Genomic DNA, 25,647 nt, shown 5'->3' with positions numbered 1-25,647 from the left:
CTGTCTAACAGCAGTAGTTCGTGGGGCCTCAGACATGCTCAAACAATCAAAAGGACATTTATTGTGCCTTTTATGCGCCGATTTAGCCCGCGGAATTATTATCAGTAGAACACGCCGGTGGGTGCTGACGAATTGAGGAAGTCCGACTCAGTGACTGGAGATCGAGCGAATATGTTCACTTCTGATGCTGGACACCAACGCCTAATCGTTCGCATGTACCGTCAAACAAACAGTGGCGTGTTAAAACGGATCATATTCGTCGATCCCTGTGTCCCACTATGAAGCCTTTCGCAGAACAGTCCAGCGAAGCAAGCCAGTATGCGCGCGAAACAACCACTCGCATTCCTGAACCCAAGCCATTAGGTGGCATTACTAGTGCATCACTTGCGCCATCTTTCGCACTATTCTGCAACTACACCGACTGGTGGTGGCGCACAGCCATGCGGAGAAGCCAGATTACAGGAAAAGCAAGAGCCATGTGGGGAAAACAACATCGGGGACACATGACAGTCGAGTGTCTCCACAAGTCGCACTTGAAAGTTGTCTATTTGCTGCTACACTACCGTAAAATAAGATGCCAATCGTGCACCCATGTCGCAATAAGGGCTCACTCCCTACTTTTGAAGCAATATAAAGTAAAATCAGCATAGATCAAGCACTCAATCTTGGGTAAGCTAAACATTTTACTAAGGATGCATCAGCAGTGTTCCATCACCATCGCCGCCCTATCATTGCAGTGCCTGTAAGGGCAGGAGTGCCAACCTCTTGCTTCGTTCAGACTTGGAAGAGACCTTTAATAGCTTTAACGTGGAAGAATAAATGGGCATACTAGTGTAAATGTGTTAGCAAACATTGACGAGTATGTGCTGATAGCACAAAACTGCCACCATTTTTATTTCTGCGGTCGGACCAAGCAAGTGCCCACCCGATTACATGTTCTTCGTGAATTTTCACCCTTGAACCGAACAAGCGCCAACCCCAAAATTTTCACTTACAGTCAAAATTTTGAGCAGGCGCTTGCTCGGCTTTATACTGTAGGTCTAAAACATCAGTTTATTCATTTCCTAAACATGTTTTACATATGAGAATTTTTCAGTTGGCTGGTGTTTGAGTGCGTTTCGCTCGCAATAGCAATCGGCATGCCGACGAAATAATCTCGTGAGTGTTGGTCAGTCATGGAAGGCACTTACGGAAGTGTAGTTTTGTGAATGCGTGCCCAGAAGTCTGACCTTGGTGTGCCTCGCACTGAATAATTGGATCAGTATGACCTTTGCACAGTGTAAAAAGCTAATTGTGAGGCGAGTTTAAACGTACACACACTGGCACAATTTTTCTTCTTGCTTGGGCAGAAGCCTGTGCTGACATGAAAATGTGTAGGCTGACATCAAAAACTTTGAATGCTGCTGACTCTTGCGGTTCACGTGCGAAATGTGTTGTGCTGATCTGCATTTAGGCAGTGCAACCAGAAAACTTTTATAATAACTTTTGGTCACATCTGGTCACTGTTTCTGGGCACTGTTTCTAGTTTGTTTCATTTCAATCACGTGGCTGCCGTTTTGTTGTGTGGTGTGGCTGGAACAATGTCCAGCCAGCTAGGCCCGCCAGCCCTCCATTTTCTGTTAACCGCCCAATATTATGCCACTAAGGGTGTCTTAATAAAAAAACATCTAAAGCAGCAGATTGCTACTCTGTGGGTTATCCATCTAAGTGCAGCCTCATGAAATCTACTTGTGCAAAATTCAAAGCCTTGTATTGTTTTACCACAAAGAGTAATCAAAATTCTCGATGGCTTGAGCAGTACAATATCATAAAAAAATTTTTGTGGCTATTTTTTACGCAATATTCAAGGACGTGACCCCTGGTGCATGATGATACAGTCGAATCTCGTTAATTTAAACTGCCGGTTTATTTGAACTGACGCTGTGGTCCCGTCAAAGTTATGTATATTTCAATGGGCGAAAACGCTCGGTAATTCGAACGCGAAAGCATTTGCCACGGTTAATTTGAACATACCGCGGACCGACAATGCTCTCAGCAGCGCACCAAATAACGCGGCGGCACAGTCCGACCGGCATTGCTCCGACACCGCCATAGAGCAAAAGCATAGGAGAGACCCCATAATGCAGCGGCAGAGGTCCAGTCCAGCCAACGAAACTGCCCACGTCGGCAAATGCTCACTTTCCTGATAACGGCAGAAAGCGAAACTTCAGGGAGCGGGCTAAGCTACCGCCGGGTCGGCTGGACCGGCGGTGCTGGCACCCACGCCGGCAAACGCTCGCTTCCCGATAACGCCAGAAAACGAAACTTCAGGGAGCGGGCTAATCTGCGCCGGGCTGGCTGTACCGGCGGCACCGGCACGGCGGCAGGCGCGCATGGAGATAGTCGAAGGTGAGGTAGCTGCGAGGGAGTTGAGAGAGAGGGCGAGGGGAGCCACCGAAACCATTGCCACCGAAGCGGCGGAGTTGCCGAGGCCAAATCCGCTTCCCTGCTGCCCACCCCCTCACCTTCGACGGTCTCCGTGCGCGCCCGCCCGTCGCCATGCCAGTGCCGTCCGCTCCCAGAAGTTTTGTTTTCTGCCGTTATCGGGAACCGAGCGTTTACCGGAGTGGGCGGTTGCGCTCACTATGCGCTTGCGCGCCGCGATATTTCACGACTCGTACCGTTCGTGCGTTGTGCTATGGTGCTTGAATACTTCAAAAATACGTCCTTCTTTTAATTCGAACTTCTTTTAATTCAAACAAATTTTCGGACCCCTTCGAGTTCGAATTATCGAGATTCGACTGTAATATTATGGACCAGTGTGAAAAGATGGTGGTCAAAAGAAAGCTGCGTGTACAAGAAGAGGCACAGTTTGTTTGACAAGAAGCATGTTAATTTCCCTTTGCAGAGACCTTGGAGGCTTTGCAGACTGTGATGATGATGTAATTAGAATGCACTGTCTGTACTGCTTGCATAATTGCATCGTTTGCGCTTTTGTTTTTTCCAGTACCACTTCTATCTAGGATGTGTCCAAGTGACACCTACAAGGTCTACAAGAGTGGTGAGCCTTGCTCATATTATTTATTTGCATGTGAAGTCTTTTCACACATTTATTACGCACGTAATCTTAAAGCTTGAAATGATAGAAATCACATTCGAAGCAATCGAGTGACAGCTCATCAGCTGATTATTAATAGATCACTTCGATACCTAATTTTTTTTTGTACCGTGAAAGGTGGAGTGGACTCGTAAGACTTTTGCCTTGATGTTATAACCCTTAAAGAACAAAGTGTGGCTTGCCGTGGTTCACTTGCCCTCTCAGTTCTTCTTGGCCTTGTGTTCGTAAAGGCCAACTGCAACGAAGTTTCACATTGGCTAAATTAATTATAAATAAATAGCATATGTAGTTGAGTTCTGTTAAATGACAGGACCGTCGAAATGAATCAAATTACCTGGTAGGTCGAATTAAACGTTGCAAAAAAAATACATCACTGATTCATTTGGTAGTTGCCCGATTCTAACACACCCCCGAGTGAAATGCGCGCCTGCTTTCTATGTGTTAAAAATAGAAAACTAATGTAGAGATAACTTTAAAGCTCCTAAACTAAAGCAAAAATCTTACGCACACTTGATTTTCTAGCAAGAAAAATGGGCAAGGGTGGCCGGTTTCCTAAAGTCAGTTTTGCAGCACGATGTTTGCAGCTGTATTGCAGCTTTGCCGCAATACAGCTGTGTTTGCGGCAAAGCATATTAATGCCGCAATGCGGTTCTCGGCCAATTTTCATGAGGGAAAAAAAAGGTGCGCATTATAATAGGGTAAATATCATAATCAGACATTGTGAGCTATCATTATTGCTTGAAAATCTTCCTAGGGCAGGCCGAAAATAGGCATTTTCAATGGGATTGGGTGTTCAACGCATTCACTGTCCCCTAAGCTCTGCTGAGACAGACACTGCCAGTGAAGGGTACGGTATTGGGTCACCATAGAAGTCAGGCACGTGCATACTGACTGGTCAAGTTCAAATGAACCGGTGAAGGCTAATTTTAGGATCTAAGTAACAAAAGCTTGGGCCCCTAGGTGTTGGCCGGGACCTTCGGATGGGATTGAATTAAATGAAAAAGCAAGTCAACCAGAGTCAAATTAACGGAAGTATACTGTATTATTGCAGCAATCTTGGCAAAGCTGCAGGGCTGGTAATAGTCTAAATTGTTTATTGGCAGCCTTTAAATAACACCTAAGCAGACAACACTGACACCTGGTGGTTAGTGGATAAAGCACAAATCCCAGATTGTGACCTCCAAGATTTTCGGCACTCTGTGGGCACTGCCTAATCTTGGAGGTCATCCCCAAGGGCTGTGCTTCTCACTGTTCAGGGTTGTGCATAATTTCCAGTAAACTAATGGCAGAGGTTTGTGTTGTTGTTCAGCATCAAATACATTTTTGCTAGTTTTTTTTTATATGCATGCACTTTTAGTTCAACTGTAAGATTTTGCAGGGAGGCAAAATCGAGCACTATCTAAAATTTGACTGTTTATGCAGTCTGAAATTTTGCTGCAGTTTGCCTTTTAAGGTACCCTACTAGCACCTAAGAAAGGTGTAGAATGTGTCTGGTATTAAAGAGGCATGAGCTCACAAACCTTTCTCAACAAAAAGTTTTGGTATTATGCGAGTGGGGGGGGGGGGGGGGGGAGCTGTCAGTAATCAGGAGCTGTCCTTGGCCCATCTTTGCACCTTTCTGTCTCCTCCTTTGCGTTGTTCCTGTTGGGATGAAATCAGCCGTTTCTATGAGCGAAAACAGCCCAGCCATTTTGAGTAAGAACAAGGCCAAATGACATTATGAGAATAGTACTGGACAATCAGAGATCATTGCATTGTGTAAAGATTGGGCAGGCTGTCTTACTATATCGAAAAAGTTTCAAAGGGCCCCTTTTGCTGGTGTGCACAGGAAAGTGAAGTGTAAGGTGCACAAGCTAGTCCAGCACATGTCCAGCAGCAGCACATGTGCACCCAAGCTTGGGAGAATGGATCAAGGCACGGCATTGTACAGTGCACTGTACTAACACATTGGGCTTTTTTTTTTTTCTTTTCCAGGAGCTAATGTACGGATAGACACTACTCTGCTTGGATTTGACCAGTCTAACTGGCAGCGTGGGCGTAGGAGCTACATATTCAAGGGACAAGGTCAGTCTTTCATCAACTCCCAGCATGCCGAGGCTTCATGAGCTCCCGAGAGGGTATCGAGAGCGACTGAGGGGGTTATATATATATATATATATAGTGCAACTGACTGTTGTTCGAAGCAGACCACCACCATCAGTTGCTTTTCACCCCTTGAAGAGGCCGGACATGTTTTGAGTGAGCTCCTGAACAATACTTTGCAATGTGATGAACATGGTTTAAGTCATGGATATGGGACCTCAAAGAGGTGCGAACATAGTGCTAATGCATTTCCCTCGCATTTACCGCTAAGTCACCACTGAATTTTTTAAAATCTTTGCTCAGAGGATCTTGCCCTGATGATGGAAGTGGACCATGACAGCTGCCAGGTGCATGTAGAGCAGATGCAGGTGTTGCCACCCGAATACGTGGATCTGACGGGGAGCTTGCGGCCCTCACAGGAGGCCATCTCTTCGCGCCTCACCTCTCCTGTGGTGGCCACGTACATAGACACCGACAAGATCAGCTTTGAAAGGTGAAATGGACAGTGCTGCTCATTGGGTTGAACTGCACCTGCTTTACCTAATTTGCTTGCAGGATTCTTTTTGTCACAGGGCTCTTCTGGGGCTGAGACATGCTCACGCTCACTTGTTTCTGAAAATGATTATTTTATTTATTTAGTGATTAACAATTAATTATTTAGTAGTCCATGCAGGAGGTTCAGTAGGCCACAGACCTCTAGATATCCTTGGGAATAATTATTTGATTTATTTAATGTATAATGATTTAGTAGTCAATTCTCTAGATATCCATGGAATGGGTGCATCTAACCAAAACAGCCAGGGCAGCTTAATAAGTATACTGTTGTTATCTAGCATAAGCTGGCATACTAATCATTGTCATTGTATTTAAGGCCACTGCTGTATAAAGGTGTCTAACTACCCTTGTCCTGTGATAATTTAATGTACCCTACATTTGCATATTTTCTTTGGTGGCAAAACTTGCCAATGAGCAACAGAACAAGAATGACATGTGGGCTGTGGAGAAGAAAATACGTAGCAGTATGGATATGTTTGGTTCTGTTAACCTCAGTATGTCGGTCTTCATTTTTTGTGTTTTTAAAAAAATTATTACTGCTAGAAAATATGCTGCATTGTGTAGTCAGGCAACTAGTACATCTTTCATCTTTGAAGAATGGGTGCCAAGGAAATGGAAATGGCTGAGGGTAGCAGAGAGCTTTGAAGTGATGAGATTAGTAAATGAGTGAACGATAGGGGGCAGTTGTTCCGCAATATTTTGCTTATGTCGGCAATAACTTGAGTAATCTTAAGAAGCATGCACTCAGATCTTCAGTACAAATTGGTAGCCTGGAACTTAAACCATCAGCAGAATTCCTTCCTTGAAGACCTTGCCACTTTGTCAGCATAGAAATGGTGCCATAATTGCACAGAGATGGCAGGTGTGTGTTTGTGTGTAAGTCGTGGGCATTATACGGGGCTTGGTAAAAAAATGTTATACAAGATTTCTCTCTCTTTTTCTTCACTTTGTCAGGTTTGATATCAAAATATCTTGGCTTATGTAATATTCTGTAAGTGGACTTCCCCAAATGCCCTGTAACAGTTTTCTGTGACACAGCAATATGTACCATGGTGTGCTTCATTTTTTTGTACTGTCTGCCTTGTCGGTTCAAGTGTGGAAATATCTCGATAATTCAAACTCCAAGGGGCCCGAAAATAATTCCTAAATTAAATGGAGTTTGAATTAAAGGAAGCTGATTGAATGGAGGACTTACATGCAGTGCCACTTTAGGCAGTGCATGTTCAAGTGTGGAAATATCTCGGTAGTTCGAACTCGAAGGGGCCCGAAAATAATTCCTAAATTAAATGGACTTTGAATTAAAGGAAGCTAATTGAATGGGAGGACTTACGTGCAGTGCAACTTTAGGCAGTGCATGTGCACTGAGCTAGCATGAGTGAGAGGGTTCCAGAAGTGTGGCTTCATGGCAGCCCGGCGCGTGCTGCCATGAAGCCACACTTCTAGGCAAAGGTAATCGCTGCTGTGAAGCCGAACCTCAAGACGAAATTCTCAAATAACCCACACCCCCATAAGTAATCCACATCCCGACTTTACTTTTAAAGTTTTAATTTTAGGTGTGGGTTATACGTGCCAAAATATGGTACTTGCAGCGGAAGACTGGAACAGCAGCTGGCACTGCCAGATTGGAAGTGCTGCTGCGTGAGTCAGCGCGCTGCTCAGAGCATGGTCGGTGGCACTCTGGTATAAACAGAAGTTCTAATTAAGTAGGTTTGATTTAACGAGATTTCACAGTATTATGTATATGGAACAATATATAAGGATTGTGTGGCACAGATTGGTTTGGCCATATGAGGCATCTGTGTACGTGTGCATGTGTGCATGAACAGGCGAATTCAGTGGAACCTCGTTGATATGATCTTCACGGGAACTGGAAAATAAAGCGTATCATCCGAAAATCATATCATTGAACGTATTATCCAACCAAATCGTATTAGTGCAAGAAGAAAAAAAAAACGTATCGTCCTGAAAAACGTATTGTGCAGAATCGTATCAACGAGGTTCCACTGAATATGTGTTTGTCCAATTTTAAGCAGTCTGGGAAAGCTTCCTGGCACTTTGCATTTTGTTTACTTGTTTTTTCCTGTTCACATTTGGGCAATTTTGGGGGGTTTTCGCGTGTGCAGAAACAAGTCTGGAATCCTTGGCTGGAAGAGTGACAAGAGTGAAACAGTCAACGGTCATAACTGCAAAGTAAGCACACCCCTTTGGGAGCATGTGAGCGACACCCCTAATCACCATTGAGTACTGCTTGCAAGGTCGACTAGATATAGTCGCCTGCACCGTGCACAGGATTTGCTGCTGTTGGACTAGTTGCAGTCATGTAGCTTTTGTAAGAAGTAGCTTGCCTGCCACTGTGGCTTGGTGGCTATGGCGTTGTGCTGCTGAGGGCAGGGTTGTGGGCTTAATTCCCAGCTGCAATGGCCGTTATTCAAAAGGCGTGGAAGGAGAGAACACTTGTGTGTTGTCCTTCGGGTTTACCATTTTATTCACATCACATACAACCTTGTGCATGTATGGCATAACCTCTGGCCCGTTCACATGCTTTCTTGGTTTAGTCATTACACACATTTGATTCGGGTCCTGGCTCAAAAATTGAAAAATATATATTAAAGGCCAACTGCATCGAAATTTCACTTGGGCTAGATTGCATATAAATGCTTATCTTATACTATCAGTGTAATCTTGACAAAGCTGCAGGGCTGGTAATTGTCTAGTTCTTTTATTAGCAACCTTTAACCCTTGGAGGGTCAACGCCATAAATATATGGCGCCACAAACAAGTCCCAAGTGGTTTGTGCCGTATATTTATGGTTCTGTCTGTATGTTTCAAAAACGCGTCAATTTTTCAACTCTTTGTTGCCGAGCAAGTGCTGCCACCCTGTGTGAATACAATTTTTTATTTTTTTGCTCTCTAGGCTCTTGGTTGTCATTGCACAGTTTCTTTACACTGGTGTTTCAGCGACCACTCTCGCAGGCACGGGCACGCAGCAGTTAGTTTTGGTTTCGTCTAGTGGGCTGTTTTCGTTCGTTGCATTCCTAAAGACTGATGTCTATCTGGTTTCTACAGTAGAACCCCGCTGTTACGTTCCCGGGTGCTGCGTTTTCCCGGCTGTTACGGAATTTTCGGCTGGTCCCGGCACAGATCCCATAGAATCCAGCGGTAACCCCGCTGTTACGTCGCAACTGTGGGATCATTCCCGCATCATACGTTGCGAACTGCCACCCTGCGCCAGCCCGAGCGGCCATTTTGACTTTTCATGTCGCTTGGCTTGGTTGCTTGACGATGGCATTGGCCGCCCAAAATGCTGGTAGCAACACTTATGACGTATTTTCGGTTTCCGCCAGCAAAAGTATGGCCCTTGAGATCCGTATTTGCTATCTAAAGATGGTGTCTATGACGCGTTGTGGCCCTGAAATTGGTTTTAACTCATAGATGTTCCGTATAAAGTCCAAGTGCGATAACGCCGTCGCTGCGCGCCGTATGCTGTATGTGCGAGTGAAAGCGTGCGAGGGGAGCCGACGACCGTGTCTAAATCTCGCGTGCGAAAGAAAGAAAATCAGGGAGGAAGTGCGCCTTCTTCCGTTGCGCTCAAGCCACCAGCGAGGGGGGAGGGATAGCAGGCAGCATTGTGCTCTGGCATCAACTGCGTACTGTGCGGCGGCGCGCGGTCGCACGGGCCGTATCTTGAAAGCGATCTGCATTGGGGGCAGAGTCTACGCAGTGTAGGTGCGTCGGCAGCTCGTAGCTTTGTGCGTGCTGTGTGTTCTCTGCGCTCAGTTTGCATTTAAGTGACAGACAACAGCACGAAGGTCACTTCGCTCGCTTCTGCAGCGGCACTTAAATTCCTCACGCCAGCGTTTAACAGCGCGCGTCCGCGCTCATCGAGTGTGATGTGTTCATGCTTGCCTGTGGGCTTGTTAATATAGTTAGTAAGCGAATGTTTACAAGTTTGTACGAACGATAAAACTACTATTCTTGCTTTGTATAGCTGTCTACTAATTATTTGCTATCGCAATCGATACTTCGGCTGTCGGGCGAAACTACGACTTTCTTTCACACGTAAGAATTAAAATAATATTGTGTGCAGTTCAACACTACTCCCGATTTCTCAACTTTTACGTTCTCCCGGCTCTTACGGTTTTTTTTTTTTTTTTTTTTTTTTTTTTTACGGTCCCGTGAAAAACGTATCAGCGGGGTTCTACTCTGTATCTTTAGGAGTCAGCACCACTGATCAAGTTCTTCTTAATTTTTTCCAAGCTCCTTCTCTCGACGTCGCTTGCATTGTCACCAAAGCTTGCTACCTCATTGGCAGACTCCCAAAGATAGTTGTCATGTCAATACATGTGGTATTGTAGGACAGGTAATTTTCATGAAACTTTTTTTTTCTCCAAACTTTTGACTTTGAAAGTGGGCTTTGCAGGAATTTGACACGAGTAAATATGTTACTGTGTAGAACAGAAGTGTCGCCATGTTCTTCTGGCTTAATAGTGAACCACATATAGCTCAGGAGATGGGTACTTGTCTTACATTGCTGTGGCTACTGCCACGAGCAACAAATCATATAAACGTAGTGCAGATCAAAGAATGGTGCTACTTGGAAAAGCGGCCAGAGGGATCTCAACAATGGGGCTTTACAGGAAAAACATACTCCAGCTCACCAAGCTCCCTCATCACAGCCGGCTACGCATCGTGTAATTCCTCCTACATAATTATTAGTCTAACCAACTCTTCTGCATAAACACCTTAGCATCAAACCACCTGAGCATTTTCTTTAGAGGCCAACTGCAACGAAATTCCGGACTGCATAAAAAGCCCCGTTACAGATCATTTAGACATACAGTAGCCTCTGCTGAAAATTTCAGGCTTGATATGCAAGTGGGTGTGTCACCAAACGCTCTCAAAAATCAATGTTTTTCATACTGAAACTGAAAAAAAGAAAAAAGAAACACCATCATTACCACTCAGCAAAAGTGCCGCACTATTTAGACTGCAAAGAACCAGCGCACGGGTCGTCTGCTTTCTTTGCTTATATATACCATTCGCATGTTGAGAGAACAGGTCCCCCGCATGTCACCTAGCCACAGTGTTAGTATACTCTGCAAACAATGCTTTGTGCGCTGTTGCGTACCGCATTGCGTATCCGCAATGTTCTTTTAATGCTAAGTATTCTCCGAGCCAAGCCGGTTTTCTGTACTACGGAGGTGTGTTAAAAAAAAAACGAACTTTTTAAATAGCGCGCCAACCGGCAGAAGGAGCGCGATGTGGCTACTGAGTGCATGTAGCGGCAGGTTCAGATAACAAACTGCCATTTGCTGCGTTTTGCTCTGACCGTTAATTGGCGAGCTATAGCCGCTGAAGTGAACACATGAGCAAGCTGTTCTTCGGATTGGTGCTAAAGTGACAATAAAGGAATTGGAAGAACAGCGTGTGTGTCTGAAGTTCTGCTACAAACTTGGGAAAACTTTCACAGAGACATTTCAGTTGCTTAGCCAAGCATACGGGCAGGACTGTGAGTCGCACGCTGTGCTATGACTGGTTTAAGCGTTTTGAAGACGAATGTCGGTCGGTGATGATCCCAAGCCTAGACGACCTTAAACCCACATCCACAGATGATGACCACGTCGAGAGAGTTCGAACTGTGATTCGTGGAAACCTTCGTTACACTGTTTCGAGAAGTCGCTGACGAAGTGGGTATCAGCATAGGATCGTGTCGTAAAATTTTTAGTGACATACTTTGAATGTGTCGTGTCAGTGAAAAATTCGTGCCGCGTTTGCTGACTGACAACACAAGCAGACCCGTGTTGAAATCAGCCAGGAACTGCTCGCCGCTGCCAATGACGATGAAAACTTTCTTAAGAACATCATAACAGGCGATGAGACATGGGTTTATGGCTATGATATTGAAACGAAGGTGCAGTCATCGCAATGGGTGGCCAAAGGTTCTCCTTGTCCAAAAAAAGCACGCATGAGTCAGTCAAAAATGAAGGTGATATTGGTTGTGTTTTTTTACTGCAAAGGCATTGTCCATCAGGAATTTGTGCCACATGGTCAGACGGTAAACAAAGAAGTTTACCAGGGAATCCTAGCACGTTTGAGAGATTCTGTGCGCAGTAAGAGGCCTGAATTGTGGGAAAATCAGGCTTGGATGTTGCATCGTGACAATGCCCCGGCTCACGCGTCACTCCTTGTCCGCAGCTACTTAGCGAAGCACCACACTCCTGTTGTGCCCCACCCACCATATTCTCCGGACCTAGCCCCGGCAGACTTTTTTCTATTCCCCGAGCTGAAAACCATCTTGAAAGGATGTCGTTTCCAAACTGTAGAGGAGATCCAGGACAATGCGAGAAGAGACCTGCGCGCCATTCCAGAAAGTGCGTTCCAGGAGGCTTTCCAAAAATGTAAGGAAAGATTGGAAGAGTGCATTGCCAGTAGCGGAGACTACTTTAAGGGGACAGCACTTACCATAAGCAGGAAAAGTGTTACAGCAAAATTTCGGTTTCTTTTTGAGCACACCTGGTATATGTTTCTCATGTGTAGCCAGTGTTTGTTGTTAATCTGCATATCATTCGCAACATTGTCCGTGGCTTTAGTGGGCAGACATATGTTGGACTGTTGTAAGAGCGGCACCCTGACAAGATTCTGAAAAAAAAAAGTATGAGTCTTACACAAGTAAATACAGAAATATGGGAATAAAAGTAAGGGGGGAGTGCCAGAGAGGTAGCTAGATTGGTGGTGTGTGTATAATCTTGTCAACTGTGGAGGGGATTTACTGTCAGGGACATGGAGAGGTGCTTCACAGAGGTAAAGCATTTCAGCAAATCTCGTTCTTGCATAGCTTCGTGACACAGCATGCAAATGACATGAGATCAGGTGACAGTGATTCGGTGCTATGTTCGTACAATAAGTTTGTTTTTGCCTGCTCAACCACCTTTCTTCTTTGTTTATTTTAACGTTACAGAAGTGGCAGATTTCATGCTTCAACTTGCCACCTGTGCAGGTGTTCAGTGCGACAAATGTGGAACTCGTGACCAAGACCAGGGTGGAGCACCTTTCAGAAGCGGACAAGGCTCGTCACAAGGCTGCACGATCGCCATTGCAGTCTTTCTTGGGTACAATCGAGGTTGAAGAGGGTGCGGCTCTGGGAACGCCAAACGGGGTCGGTATTCTTTTTATTCTTTTTCCTTTTCTACGTGTCCTTCACTCGCTCCTTTTTGAAAATGGCCTTACTGGTTGTCATTTGTTCTTCTTGGCAAAAGATTTACCACTTCAACTACAGCTGGTATTTTACTTACTCTCGCCAACCAGTCACGCCGACTTTTCACACCAGCTGGCAGAGCCCTTTAATAGCCTCTACGCCTTTGAAAAAAATCTTTGAAGGCAATACATTAAACCACGCTCATTGTTGACTACAGCTCGGGTCAAATATAGTTGTAATGAAATAGACAGATATACACTCAAACCCACATATAACGATACCGGCTTAACAATATATCGGATGTAACAATGAGTAGCTGATGCACCGTCAACTTTTGTATGTGTTCTATAATGCTCCCATGCCACGTTATCGGTTATAACAATTAAGTCTGGCCACTGGGTGTGTGCACCTAAAGCAGAAGAAATGCAAAATTCTCAAGAAAAAAAGAAAGTGAGCTCCTTTATCACAGCTGCCTTTGTGCCTGCACAGCACGCCTTCGTTACTTTGCATCGCCCACATCGGAGGGATGTAATGAAGACGGGAGAGGGGCAGCTAAGGCGTGCCATCTGGTTGCGCAGCACAAAGGCGGCTGTGGCGTAGCGGCTTGCGTTTTCCTTTTTTTCTTTCCCTTATCCCCACTTTGATGAAGTCCCTCCCTCTCCGCCTCCCCTTCACCGTGGAGGCTGGATCCACCACTGGCGGAAAGTGTGCCTATTGTATCCGATGTGAATAGTGTTGTACATTTTCAAATGCACAAAAGCACCAGTGATTACACTGGAATGTATAGCGAAACATGCATAGATATTGGAGGGACTTGATCCGTGAGATTAGATACGTTCACTGTGCTCACTCTGTCATTGTGATTTTAGTGTTGCTTGCTTTTCTGGGTGCCATTAAGAACTAAGATCTTTAACTGACATATCTGACAGTGTATTCATTTCAGCACCGTCACTGCAATGTAACAATATGACAATATAGACAATGAATATGAATATATGACAATGTGAAAATATAGCTGTCCACCATACACCAAGCAACTTTTGCAAGTTTGCTCTGTAGCACCAGCTCAGTACCATACAAATACATTGTGAAAGTCCTTAGGTATATGTATGCCATTTGTGTTAGAAAGCATGTTGTATGCTTTTGTGATCTTTGCATCTTTCGTTCGTTTGAATATGTACCAAAGTACCAGATGTGGTTGCATCACCCAAGTGTACTTCTATGCTGGCACTCAAATGTCAATAGAAAACCCAGGTCTGAGCTTGTAAAGCCTTTTGATGTGACAGCTGTGGTGTAATGGACACTGACACATAATAGACGACATGCAAAACTTGTAAATGTGCTCCTTCACGCACCTTTGATGCCACCAAGATGGCAGACCTCGTGCTAGAATCGTAATTGAAGTATCTGCATGTGGGTCAGTGACATCATTCTTGCCACTGTTCGTTCTCACACCATCCAAGGTTTCAAAACAGGTTTCTCAGCTTTAACAGCACTTCTAGCAGGAACACAGCCATCTTGGTTAGGGATAGTTGGCTCTGTGGGAAAGCCTGCTTACAGACATTTGCATATCGTCTATTACAGGATATGTCAAAATGAAGTAGCCACTGAGGGCTACCACATTTAAAGAAATGAGTGCAATATCCTAAGCTCGTGTGAACAATGGCATTAAGACGGGACACTGGAAGTAAATTGCATTTTGAAGCAGTTCTTTTGATAGTATCCTGTCTTTTAGATGCTTTGACTTATCTCATTCGTCTGGTTTCTCTCGCAGGATTTGACAGAGTGGCGAGGCAACCCATGCCACATTCGTCCAGAAGAATATTTCAATGCCAAAGTGGATCTGGGAGGCCGAGATATTGGGCGACCCCGAGAGGCAACTGTACGCACCCAGAAGTTCCGTGCCAATCTCTGGCTCTGTGAGGACTATCCACTGTCTTTACCTCAGCAGGTTAGTTGGTTTCCTGCTTCTTTTGTCATAATTTGTGCTGCTAGCTCTGGTCACGCAGAAGCTCTGCAATTGTCTTGCTTTGCGCTGATTTGTCAATGGTTGTAGCATGTCTGATATATTTTTTTAAGGGGAGATGCTCCTCGTAAGCTACTTTTCTTTATTGCTTTGAAATTTTGATCACTAGTAGAGTTTGTGATGCTGATTTTAAAACTGTAATTTGTTTTATTGTAGCTGTCATAGTTCCCGAGTCGCAACATCTGCAAGAACAAAGTATAAAGTTTTTTATGGATGCAATTTAGGTTATTAAAAATATTTGCAGAGCATCATGCCCTAATTCATTTTGCTGCATATGAACTGTAGCGTGCAGAAAACTATCGACAATGTGTGCACAACACACTACATTTTCAGAAAAAAAATCATGAGTACCACATGTATATTGTTGTTCTCTGTATCAGCATCTAAATTTTTTATTTTTTTTTAAATTTTGTAAGAGGTATCAATATTTTAGATAAATGCTTGCACTCTACGCTGTGTGATGACGCTGTGTGCACAATTTCGTTAAGTTCAGCCAATTTTAAGTGGCAAGAACATTTGCAGGCTACTTGTCAAAACTTACTGAAAATGAAAATTTAGAAAAATGCATTTGAAAGTTGTAAACATCTGTATTCTTGAAAATACAATTGGAATTTCATGCAAATTGTTGAAAACATGCAACAATGCACACTTTACACAGCCAGTACGTTTAGAACTGTCTAGCTCGATATCTTGGTCCCTCCCTCCCGGTCAAAGATAGCCGACATGCGCGTAAATTTGCGGTTTCGAGAGCCACCGCTGCTGATTAGATTGATTTTTCACCAATTTCTCATCCGAATTCAGCCTTGAATTTTGGGGAAATAAGAATTGAATGACCAAGGATAATTTTACAAGTAATAACTGAAATGTAGTTTAGAAGAACTTGTTGTTGGGCGAGTTGGTACATATTAGCGAACATTGTGCAAAAAAAACGGACCACATAGACAGCATGGAACAAGGACTGCATCCGTCCTTGTTTCATGCGGTCTCTGTGGTCCGTTTTTTTTCGCGCAGTTAAACAATGTTCGCTAATAACTCAAAACTGAGAATTCTCGTGAAAAACGCAATTTTCCGAAGAGCATCTCCCCTTAAGGGGGGACGCGGCTTTCGCATCGCGAAAAATGGCTAAAAAATCGATTTTTTGAAAATCACATTTTCAATTTCTGTAACTCTTATTCTATCTGATTCCGAAATATCATCACTGAAAACAAAGTAGAAGTGCTCTAAAAAAATTGTTGTATCAGCCAAGGTGCCGAAAAATTGCGCGGAAATCGCGAAAGAACGGCGTTTTTCAAGCCACGATATCTCCGGAACGGCGCAGCCGAGCGCCGCCATCTTGGTCTCGTTGGAAAGCGCATTTCTCCGTCTTCAAATCTGCCGCTTCAGCTATCTCCTCCATACAGAAACAATCACACAAAAAGCAAATGATTGAAGGTCGTGCCGGAGCCACCGATTGGCCGCGCCCGCCACGTGACCCCAGCGCGGTTCGCCATTGGTCCGGTGCTCGCTCCGAGATGGCGTCGTCTGCTCCGCTTGTTGCGGTCTCCTCGCGAGCTCCGCACAGTTTCCGTAATCTCGACGAGTGTTGAAGCGGGCGCTACGCGGACATCGCAGTACCGTGGCCGATCCCGCTTTTTGTGGATGTCTCAGACTCGCGGCTAAGCATTCCGAGCATCGGTGACGCGAACTTCGCGACCGAGCTTCGGGCACGGAATGCTCGGACACGCGGCTAAGCCTTTCGCGCGTAGGCGTCTCCGACTCGGCGATGAAGCGCATCGCGCGCGGACTTCTCCGATCCTTGTTGACGCCTCCGACTGCGCGACTAGGCAAATCGAGCATAGACTCCTCGAGCCCGCGGCTTGGCATTTCGCGCATCAGCACATCGCTCATCGAGTGTCGACTCCTCGGACCCGCAGCTAGGCACTTCGCGCGTCGGCACCTCGAGCGTCGATTCCTCGAGCCCGCGGCTAGGCATTTCGCGTGTCGGCACATCGCTCATGGAGTGTCGACACCTCGAGCGTCTATTCCTCGGACCCGCGGCTAGACATTTCGCGCGTCGGCTCCTCGGACTGCGCGATTGAGCTTACCGAGCGTTCGGACCCGCGACCAGGCATTTCGCACATCGGCACCTCGGACCCGCGACTTAGCACATCGCGCGCCGACTCTGTTATCGTAATGCCACGATATCTCGTAACAATACCTATCATACCACCCCTTCATAAAGAGAACCTCATCATGAGCTCTGTTCACTAGGCCACTTGGGCTGGCACAGACACCTGGCTGCAGAAGTGAGGCATGATACAAAAGTACAGGCTGGAAAGCACCTAGCAGCTGCATTGCTGCCTCTCTATCAGTGGCTCTCCTACATCCATAGTCATTGTCAATGGAAGATGATTCAGAAGGCTGCTGAGAGCCTTCATACAGTAACATGGTCGATTCTACCAAAAGAAAACAATGCCTCACTGACTGCACTAGAGGCTGCTATCAATGAGGCAGTCTGCAGATACAACGCTAGAACTACTGTATATTTATGCCCACATAGTTCTGCACCTCACTTGGTTTGAAACCCAGGCACCATGCTCTTTGTAGAGCAGCGATAAAGAATGCCATACAAACATGAGAAAGGCAGAACGAAGGCTCAGCAGACCAGAGGCCACATGTCCAAGAAGCCCCACGTCACAAAAAACATCAAAGATTACAACTTTGGTGTGTTTTAGAGAACTGAAGAGAAGGTGCAACTTTGAGAGCCGTTTTCTCAAAACTGTTTTTTCGCCTTTCTGCTCAGTTTCTGGAGCTGATTTCTTCGTTACCGTTTAGCCTATTTCGATTCTGTTTTTTTTGTCACGTTCCTTGGAGTACTGTGCAGGTCGAGACAGTCTCGCATTTTTATGTTCACTTTTTATAAATTTATGGCGTGGCTATTCGTTCACCCCAAAAGTGTGCTTGGTGCGAAGGTAACTTGAAAAATGACTATCTAAAAAATTTGCGTTGCGAAAAAAAAAAAGTAAGACTGTCACGACCTTCAGCATGCATTGAGCTATGCAGTCAATACTCAACGAGCCTTCCATCATGTTTTTTAAGCTCCCCAGGCCCTCCAGAAAGTTCAAGAGAGAAAAATTCTGCTCAATAAAATGTTCTCAAGGTATCACTCTGAAACTTTCATGGAAGTATCAGGGAGACATTCTAAACATTTGTGCCAATTTTCATCAAAATCCATGAAGAAATCAGGAAGTTGATTTTCAAAGCCACGTCCCCCCTTAAGCCCTTTCAGTACAAAAGGCAAGACATATTTGTTTGCAGTTTATTTGGCAAAAGCTTCCATGTAAAATCTTGCCTGTTCGCTCATTCTTTTGTCTGTAATGAATGGTAGTAATGAGGCTCTCCCGTACATTGCATTTCAGCATGTTGGGCAACTCTTCTGTTTCATGTCATTGAGGATGTCATTGTGCTGGAAAGCTCACACATTTTCACTGTGACACTGTTGTCACTGTATATTGAGCCTGTATGATATAAATACTGTCATCTTTCCCTTTTTTTTGCTCCATGCGTTGTGTTAATTATATATATATATATATATATATATCTTTTTTTTTTCCTGCTACATACGCTATTCAGTTTGTACTGTAGTGCACCACACTAAAGGCGCTAAGCTGTTTGTGGTCTTGTATTCAATAAAATAATCTTTAAAAAAATGCTTGCCAAATAGAACACTTACCATGTCTTCATATAATTGGCCATGATAACTCTTTTTCTCATTAATAAGTCTAGCTGATCAGTGGTGTCTGCAATGAGTTAGGCTGGTCGCTGGTTGTCAGTCAAATGAATGCACATACATTTTCACTTGCCCAGAAACTAAAAGCTGCTTTTAATTGATCCCTTTGAGGGATACAATCACTTTCACAAGATTTTTCCTCGCTAGCACCGAATGCTTCTGTATCTACAGTTAACAGTGTTCCTGATGCCGTGCGAAGATGGAATGCTTGGTACTTTCCTAAGATTGCTCTCGCCCGTCGACGCCAACGTGCCTGGTGCTAGTCATGCGAAATACCACAAAAGTGATTGCGTCTTTGAAAGTGATAACTGAGAATGCCGCCCTATATTTCACCCCTTATCCTTCCTTAGCACTAGCACTTTGCATTACCACAAAAGTAATGGCAGTATAATAGATGTCGGGACATAGACAAGCACTGGTATAGTTTGAACCCCATATTCATGAACGTGCCTGTCACGCCTGTCACCCGTTCGCCATCAACGCGAAGTCGATCGACGGGGTATACAAGCCGATTGGTCATTTCGTACTCCGGTCGTTCCGTGCAGGGTACGGATCAAATATACAAGAATACAATTAACAGTAGTTCACTAAAACAAAGTTCAAAAGAAAACAAACAATGTCATACGCGTGGCGGGGCAGCAGCAGCAAGTCCATAAACCGTGAAGTCAGCGCGCAGAGCTTTGCCGATGAATGCTGCGAGCCGATCTTGTTGAGGTGGATGCGATTGCTGGGCTGGGTTTCCTGGGAGTCTAGATCTGACGACTTCTCTCAAGCAGGTTGAGCTAATTTGAGGCGAAATACCGCGAGCTTCGTTGCAGACATTGGTTTGTCGTCTCGTACGTCAACGAGTTACTCGGAGTTCCGGCGTGGCTAGGCGGCCCAGGCAATACTGGGCGGCGCTAGCCCCCCGAAGGCTTTTCAGCAGCTCACAGGTTCAGCTTCTAGACTGATTAGCAGGGCCTAAAACCTGCGCTTAAATAGCCTCTCCTTTCCCTAGTTCCTTAGGTCGGGGAATGGCAGGTATGGGTGACAATTCACCTAGTTATCTCATGACTCCTCCCAAAACTCTTGGCCGCCCCCCATTAGTCAGGGGCAAGGGAACGGATGATTCCCCCCTCACTGTCCGAGGTCATGCCCCCCGCACTGCACCACACAGACACACACGCACACTTGGGTTCGTTGACCAGCACAGCAACAGCGGCCGCCGGTCATATGGCGCCCGTTAATCGGCGTGTCGCTATCTCGAAACTATATGCCGCACTGTGAGACCATGAGGTTTTTGACGCCCGTTAATCGGCGTATCGCTATCTCGAAACTATATGCTGCACCGCGAGACCACAACGTTTTCAGCATCCGTTGAACGGCCTGTCGATGACTCTAAACTATGCCACTCCGTGACAGTGCCCAAAACGCTCATTTAGTGAACGAGAAGAAAGGGAACCGAGGGGCCCATTGTCCTTGGTGTTATTGTTTCTTGGCTTCTCACAAAACGCTCATTGCGTTTTCTTCGGAACATTCACGACGGGCACCATTTAGATCAAGTCAAACATAGGCTTGATTCATTTATCAATACAGAGGTTAGTTTCACAGTGCATCACTTTGCCCAAACCTGCATCTTGTCAAACTGCATTTCTGGTACATGTTACACCAATACTTCTTTTTTTTTTTTTTTTGCTATGTCTGTTTTGTTATCTTATTTTAGTTTTATGCTGTTGTATACTACTATATGTGATTAGCTTATTGCCCTAACTGATTCCTCCTTGAACCCCTTTCTCCAGTGCGAAGTAATGGTATGATGACTCTTTCCTGTGCAAAAGACATTGCGCCCCGGTGCTTCTTGATAGCCACTTGATGGTTTCTCTGTTTCTGACTTTCCAGATTCTTCCAATAGTAGACCTTATGTCGATCAACAGCACCCACTTTGCCAGGCTACGGGACTTCATCACTCTCCAACTCCCTGCGGGCTTCCCAGTCAAAATTGGTATGGCTGCTCTGGTTGATCGCTCTGCGCGTGCTCATTGAGCATCCAAGTTGCAGTAGGGGTACTCTCGTGTGCGTGTTCTTATCTGCCATTACATGCTGTTAATGTTTGTCTCAAATGTTTCTCTTTTGACACTGTGGGGTCTCAAATGCGCACTTGGGACAAAGGAATGACAACACAGTAGTGGAAACAAGCAAAAGGGCATTTATTGTGCCTTCTGTGCACCAATGCCATCTAGCCAAATCGCAATCAATGAAACATGCCGATGGGCGCTAACGAATTGAGGAAGTCCAACTCACTATGACTGTGACAGGATATCGAGTGAATATGTTTGCGCCAAGTTGGACACCCACACCTAATCATTTACGTGCACAGTCACGTGAACCATAACACTTTCGAACAATCGCGTTTGTCCATCCCGGTGCTCCGTTCCAAAGCCTCTCTCAGGTTGGTCCCGCTAAGCGTTCCGGCGGGGGCGGGAAAGATCTGCGCAGGTTGCCGACGCTAAGCCAAACAGCAAGATGCTACTCCCTTTTGCGCTTGAGTAACCGTGTCGTTAGGTGGCGTTTGCAGCGTAACATTTGCACCATCTCTCGTACTACTCTGCAACTATACTGACTGGAGGCGACACAACTATGCGGGGAAGCCTGATTACTGGAGACGGGAGAGCCATGCAGGGAAAACAATGTCAGAGGACGAAAAAGAGTCAAGCATCCCCACAACACACACACACTTATATCAGGAACATTATTAAAACATACTGGCACTGCTAATGTTTAAAGGTGGTGAAAATTGTAGTTCTTTTTTTTTTTTGCTTTGTTCACACTGTTGCTAACAGGTTATTGGTGCGTCCAGAAATGAGCTGTTAGAGGTCTTGTACGCTTGTGAGCAACGTTAGAGGTTAGGAAGCATCATTTGTACAAGGCTAAACATTATTCTACCGGAAGAAGACAGGGATAAGCAAAGAGAGGACAAGAGGACACATGTCAAGCTTTCAACTGGTGGTCTATCTTGTAAGGGGCAAACATTTACTAGAGAGGAGAAAGCTAACATTTATGGAAATTCTGTTGCGATGCTGTACTGCACAGCTGCAACATAGCTAGAAATAAAAAGATAACATTGACGATAGCAAAATTTCCGCCATGTTTCAAGTGCCAACGTGTATCGGCAGGGAGCAAATGTTTGAAGATGAGGCAGTGACTTATCCTACATCTAAAATGAGCATAATCTAGACAAAGAGGAATGCCAGGTGAAGAGCTGAAAAAGAAACGAGCGAGACAAAGGGCAGGAAGGAGTATGTGAAATCTTGCGTACATGAACCATGAGCAGGAGATTAGAAAGGTATATTGCTTCATTTCTTTTTAGTCGAAGAAGACCAACACTTCAACCCTCCCTCACAAAACTTTTATACCCACATATAACATGAGAAGCAAATTAGGTATGCCAGAATTCAGAAACATGTTTCGTATTTCAGTGATGCCTTTATATAATGAACGCAGGTATATAGTAAATCATCAGGTATAACAAAATTAATCTAAATATAACAAGTATTGGAAATAGCAAAGGTATTTTTGTGGCAGACGCGACTTTGTTATAACAAGGTTTCACTATATGCAGAATTTTACAATATTTTCTCTCATAAGTCCGTGCTTGGCAGTTTGTTTGTGTCTTTGCAGGCAATGATTTTAGTGCCATAGCTTAGTGGCATGCATACGGAGGCCCCATCATTGTCATTCTAGCAGCTATCGTCATCTTCCTCGGCCACCTTTTATATACGGCGTGCTCCGGCGTGCTCCGGCGTGCTCCGGCGTGTGCGTCTGGTGCCTCATTCTGCGAGCTGCGAGGTTAGATAAAAAAAGGAAGAAAAATAAATGCGAGCTTCTTCTGCTCCTGCCATTGGTCCAAACTGTTCGCAGGTCTTTCGCTGTAGTGGACCTAACCTCGGTCCCTATATCATGCTTGCCACATATAGCTAGCTGGCTGGCTAGCAACCAATGTTCATATTTACATTGGATCATGTCACTCATGTTCTATACATTCTTGGTGTTAAACTCAAGCGAACGAACATAAAGAGATCGTCTATGCGCCTATTGCTCATCACTTGGTAGTGAGGAACATGCTTCTGGGTTGCAATAGCACTGAGACAGATCTGTGATGCATTTTACTGTTGTGTTGCACAAGTGTGAAAAGTGTGCAGAAAAACATTACAGACCAAAACTGCTTAGGTCTTCGTTCATGGAAAAGGAACGCTCTTTCTTTGGTTAGCTCATTCATTGCAAGTAATGAGAGCGTAGTGCAAGAACAGTGAAGACAAGAAATGCAGTGCACAGAAGTAGTGCTCATCTTTTGCATTGGGTTTCTTGTCCTCACCTTGTTTCTGGTTCGATGCTTCCTCTTTTTGTGGAAAAGCTGTTTACTTGTACCTTGAGTGTAGAAGCAGAGGTTCACCTTCTGAGATGTTTTCTTTGCTCATTTGTTTTAGTATTGGGTTGTCAAAATCTGTGATTTTATGCTCTTTCTCTCTTTGCCTCTTTGCTTTGTCTTACATTGTGTGCACCTGGCAGAGATTCCCCTGTTTCACGTGCTCAACGCCCGAATCACCTTCGGCAACATAAACGCCTTCGACGAGCCTGTCCCAGGGGTGACCACTATGCGGGAGCAGGGGACAGTGAAGTGCAAGATCGACGAGAGCTGCTTCGAGGCCCCCAGCAGCTATGCACGGCTCGGTGAGTCGCCCCAGCACGGGTCGGGACAAAAACAGACCTGGCTACACGCATTATAGCTGTGCCACATGATTCAGAAAATTTGTACATAATGCTTGGTACCTTAACTCCCGATGCGCCTCGTGCGCTGCCACATGGGTTAAATGTAATGGTGCAGTGGTTTACTGAGCTTCCGTTGAGCTCTTACTCTGACTCGTGTGCCTGTATTGGAGAGTATATTTAGGTGATGCTGACAAGCAAATAGGCTGAAAAAACAGTACAGTACAGACCAGTTGTGTCTTAAGGGGGGACGCGGCTTTCGCATCGCGATATTTGGCCAAAAAACCGATTTTTTGAAAATCACATTTTCAGTTTGTATGACTTCTTTTCTATTTTATTTCAAAATTTCGTCACGGAAAATCGCGCGGAAATGATGTAAAAAATGTTTATCGAAGCTAAGGTGGCGAGGAGTTTCTCGAAAATAGCGAAAAAACGGCATTTTTCAAGCCGCGATATCTCCGCAACCGCGTAACCTAGCGCCGCCATCTTGGTCTCTATGGATAGCGCGATTCTCCGTCTTCAAATCTGGCGCCTCGGCAAGCTGCACCAGGCAAGAGCAAGCACACAGCAAGCAAAAGTTTCAAGGTCTCGCGGCGGTTTCTGATCGGCAGCGCGCGCCACGTGACTGTACGCGGCTCCGGATTGGTCTCCCGGGCGGTTGCCCTTAGCAACCGGCGGAAAGGTCGTCTGCTCGCCGCGCTGACGGCGCTGAGGAGCCGATTTCGCGTCTTTTCAACTCGTCGCGGCGAGGTTTAGAGATCGTATGATCGTATCTCACTCATGATAACGGACCGGCGCTCGCTTGTTAGAGAAACGAAAAACGTTGTCAAGCTCGGCCCTTCTTAGCTTGGAGAACGGCTCTCGTCTGTTATCATGGGCCGGCGATTGTTCAAGAAGAAACGCAAGACTGCGCATCAATTTGGTGCTCGTAAGTCGAAGCCACCGATCTCTAAAACAAAGTTTGCTCCGGCGACTTCAGCAGTGACAATGACGGTGGCATGCAGCGCGACGCGGACGTGCAGCTGAGCACCTCAAGCACGGATGGCACATCGTCCGCGCGTATTGGCGAAACTGTTCAGGAACCCAGCCGAAAAAGATGCAATGCGGAAAAAGAAAGCTGCAAAAGCTCATCAGACCATCAGGTCAGATGGTCAAGCGATGCCGCATCGCAAAGGACACAAAGGACTATAACCCTGGTGCCTATTAAATTTTGACAACTTTGAACCTTGTTTTCTCAGTAGTTTTTTTGGCATGTTGCTCAGCTCGTGGAGCAGATATCTTGGTAACTACTTTACACATTTTGATTGCGTTTGTTTTGTCAGACTCACTGAACTGTACTTTAGGGGATAGCGCTCTTCTTTTTTTATCCTAGTGTTTTAAGAATTCGTAGTAGGGTTCCTTGTTTGCATTGTAGGCGTGCTCACTGCAGTGGGACTGGAGAAAACATAAACTACAAATTTTAGTGTTGAAAAAAAATTATTTCGAGAACGCTATCTCCTTCTGCATACATTTGGCTGTGCATACAGTATTTAACAAACTTTTCACTTGATTTCGTAAATCCTCCAGTCCCTCCACGAGGTTCAAGAAAGAAATAATTTGTCTACCAAAAAGTTTTCATGGTACCGCTTTGAAATTTTTATGAAAGCATCATAGAGCCATTCTTATTCTATGTACCAATTTTCATTGACATCCACCAAGAAACAAGAAAGTTGGTACCGAAAGCCGCGTCCCCCCTTAAGTTGTTGAACATATAGAAAGACTTCAGTCTGTTGTTGTGTTGAAGGAATGGGGCAGAAGTTGTACTCGCAACTGAAAGTGTACTTTATGTGCAGGAAAATACACCACAGGAGCAAGTAAACTAAATATTAGAGTGATTTGAGCGTCAAAATTTTCTAGTCATATTGAAGATCAAAAGCTTTCTTCTCCCAAAAGTAAAGAAACTCGCATAAAGCAGGAAAGTGAGAAAGTTTTTCAAAATCTTATTTCCTTCAATTCATGCAACACTTTTCATAAACCACTAAACTGAGCAGCTTTCAAGGGGGCCAAAAAAAAAAAAGAGTGAGAGAGAAAACACAATTTCTCGCCAGCTTAAAGCGAACAGTTAGAGGGAATAATGAACCATGTGCATGGACCTCTTTTCGTGGCCGGTAGGCTGCAATGATAAAGTCTGCAACCTTGGT

General features: G+C 45.0%; 1 protein-coding gene across 2 annotated transcripts in view; it reads left to right on the top strand.

The window, feature by feature from the left end:
* Positions 1–25,647, top strand: part of LOC119445846 (ankyrin repeat domain-containing protein 13D) — a 77,708-nt gene that overhangs the window by 15,505 nt on the left and 36,556 nt on the right. For both annotated transcript variants that reach the window (XR_007466045.1, XM_037710149.2), the window contains exons 5-12: positions 2,987–3,040; positions 5,072–5,161; positions 5,483–5,672; positions 7,858–7,924; positions 12,732–12,890; positions 14,704–14,880; positions 20,603–20,705; positions 23,270–23,431. Coding sequence is in view for 1 of the 2 variants with exons in the window: in XM_037710149.2 (XP_037566077.1) it covers positions 2,987–3,040; positions 5,072–5,161; positions 5,483–5,672; positions 7,858–7,924; positions 12,732–12,890; positions 14,704–14,880; positions 20,603–20,705; positions 23,270–23,431 (1,002 nt within the window). In the remaining variant the exon portion in view is untranslated. The remainder of the gene's footprint in view (positions 1–2,986; positions 3,041–5,071; positions 5,162–5,482; positions 5,673–7,857; positions 7,925–12,731; positions 12,891–14,703; positions 14,881–20,602; positions 20,706–23,269; positions 23,432–25,647) is intronic.

This window comes from Dermacentor silvarum, chromosome 3, assembly GCF_013339745.2.
Source record: "Dermacentor silvarum isolate Dsil-2018 chromosome 3, BIME_Dsil_1.4, whole genome shotgun sequence".
Lineage (NCBI taxonomy): Eukaryota > Metazoa > Arthropoda > Arachnida > Ixodida > Ixodidae > Dermacentor > Dermacentor silvarum.
Note: the sequence above shows the minus strand (reverse complement) of the source record. Positions and strands in the feature narration are given on the sequence as shown.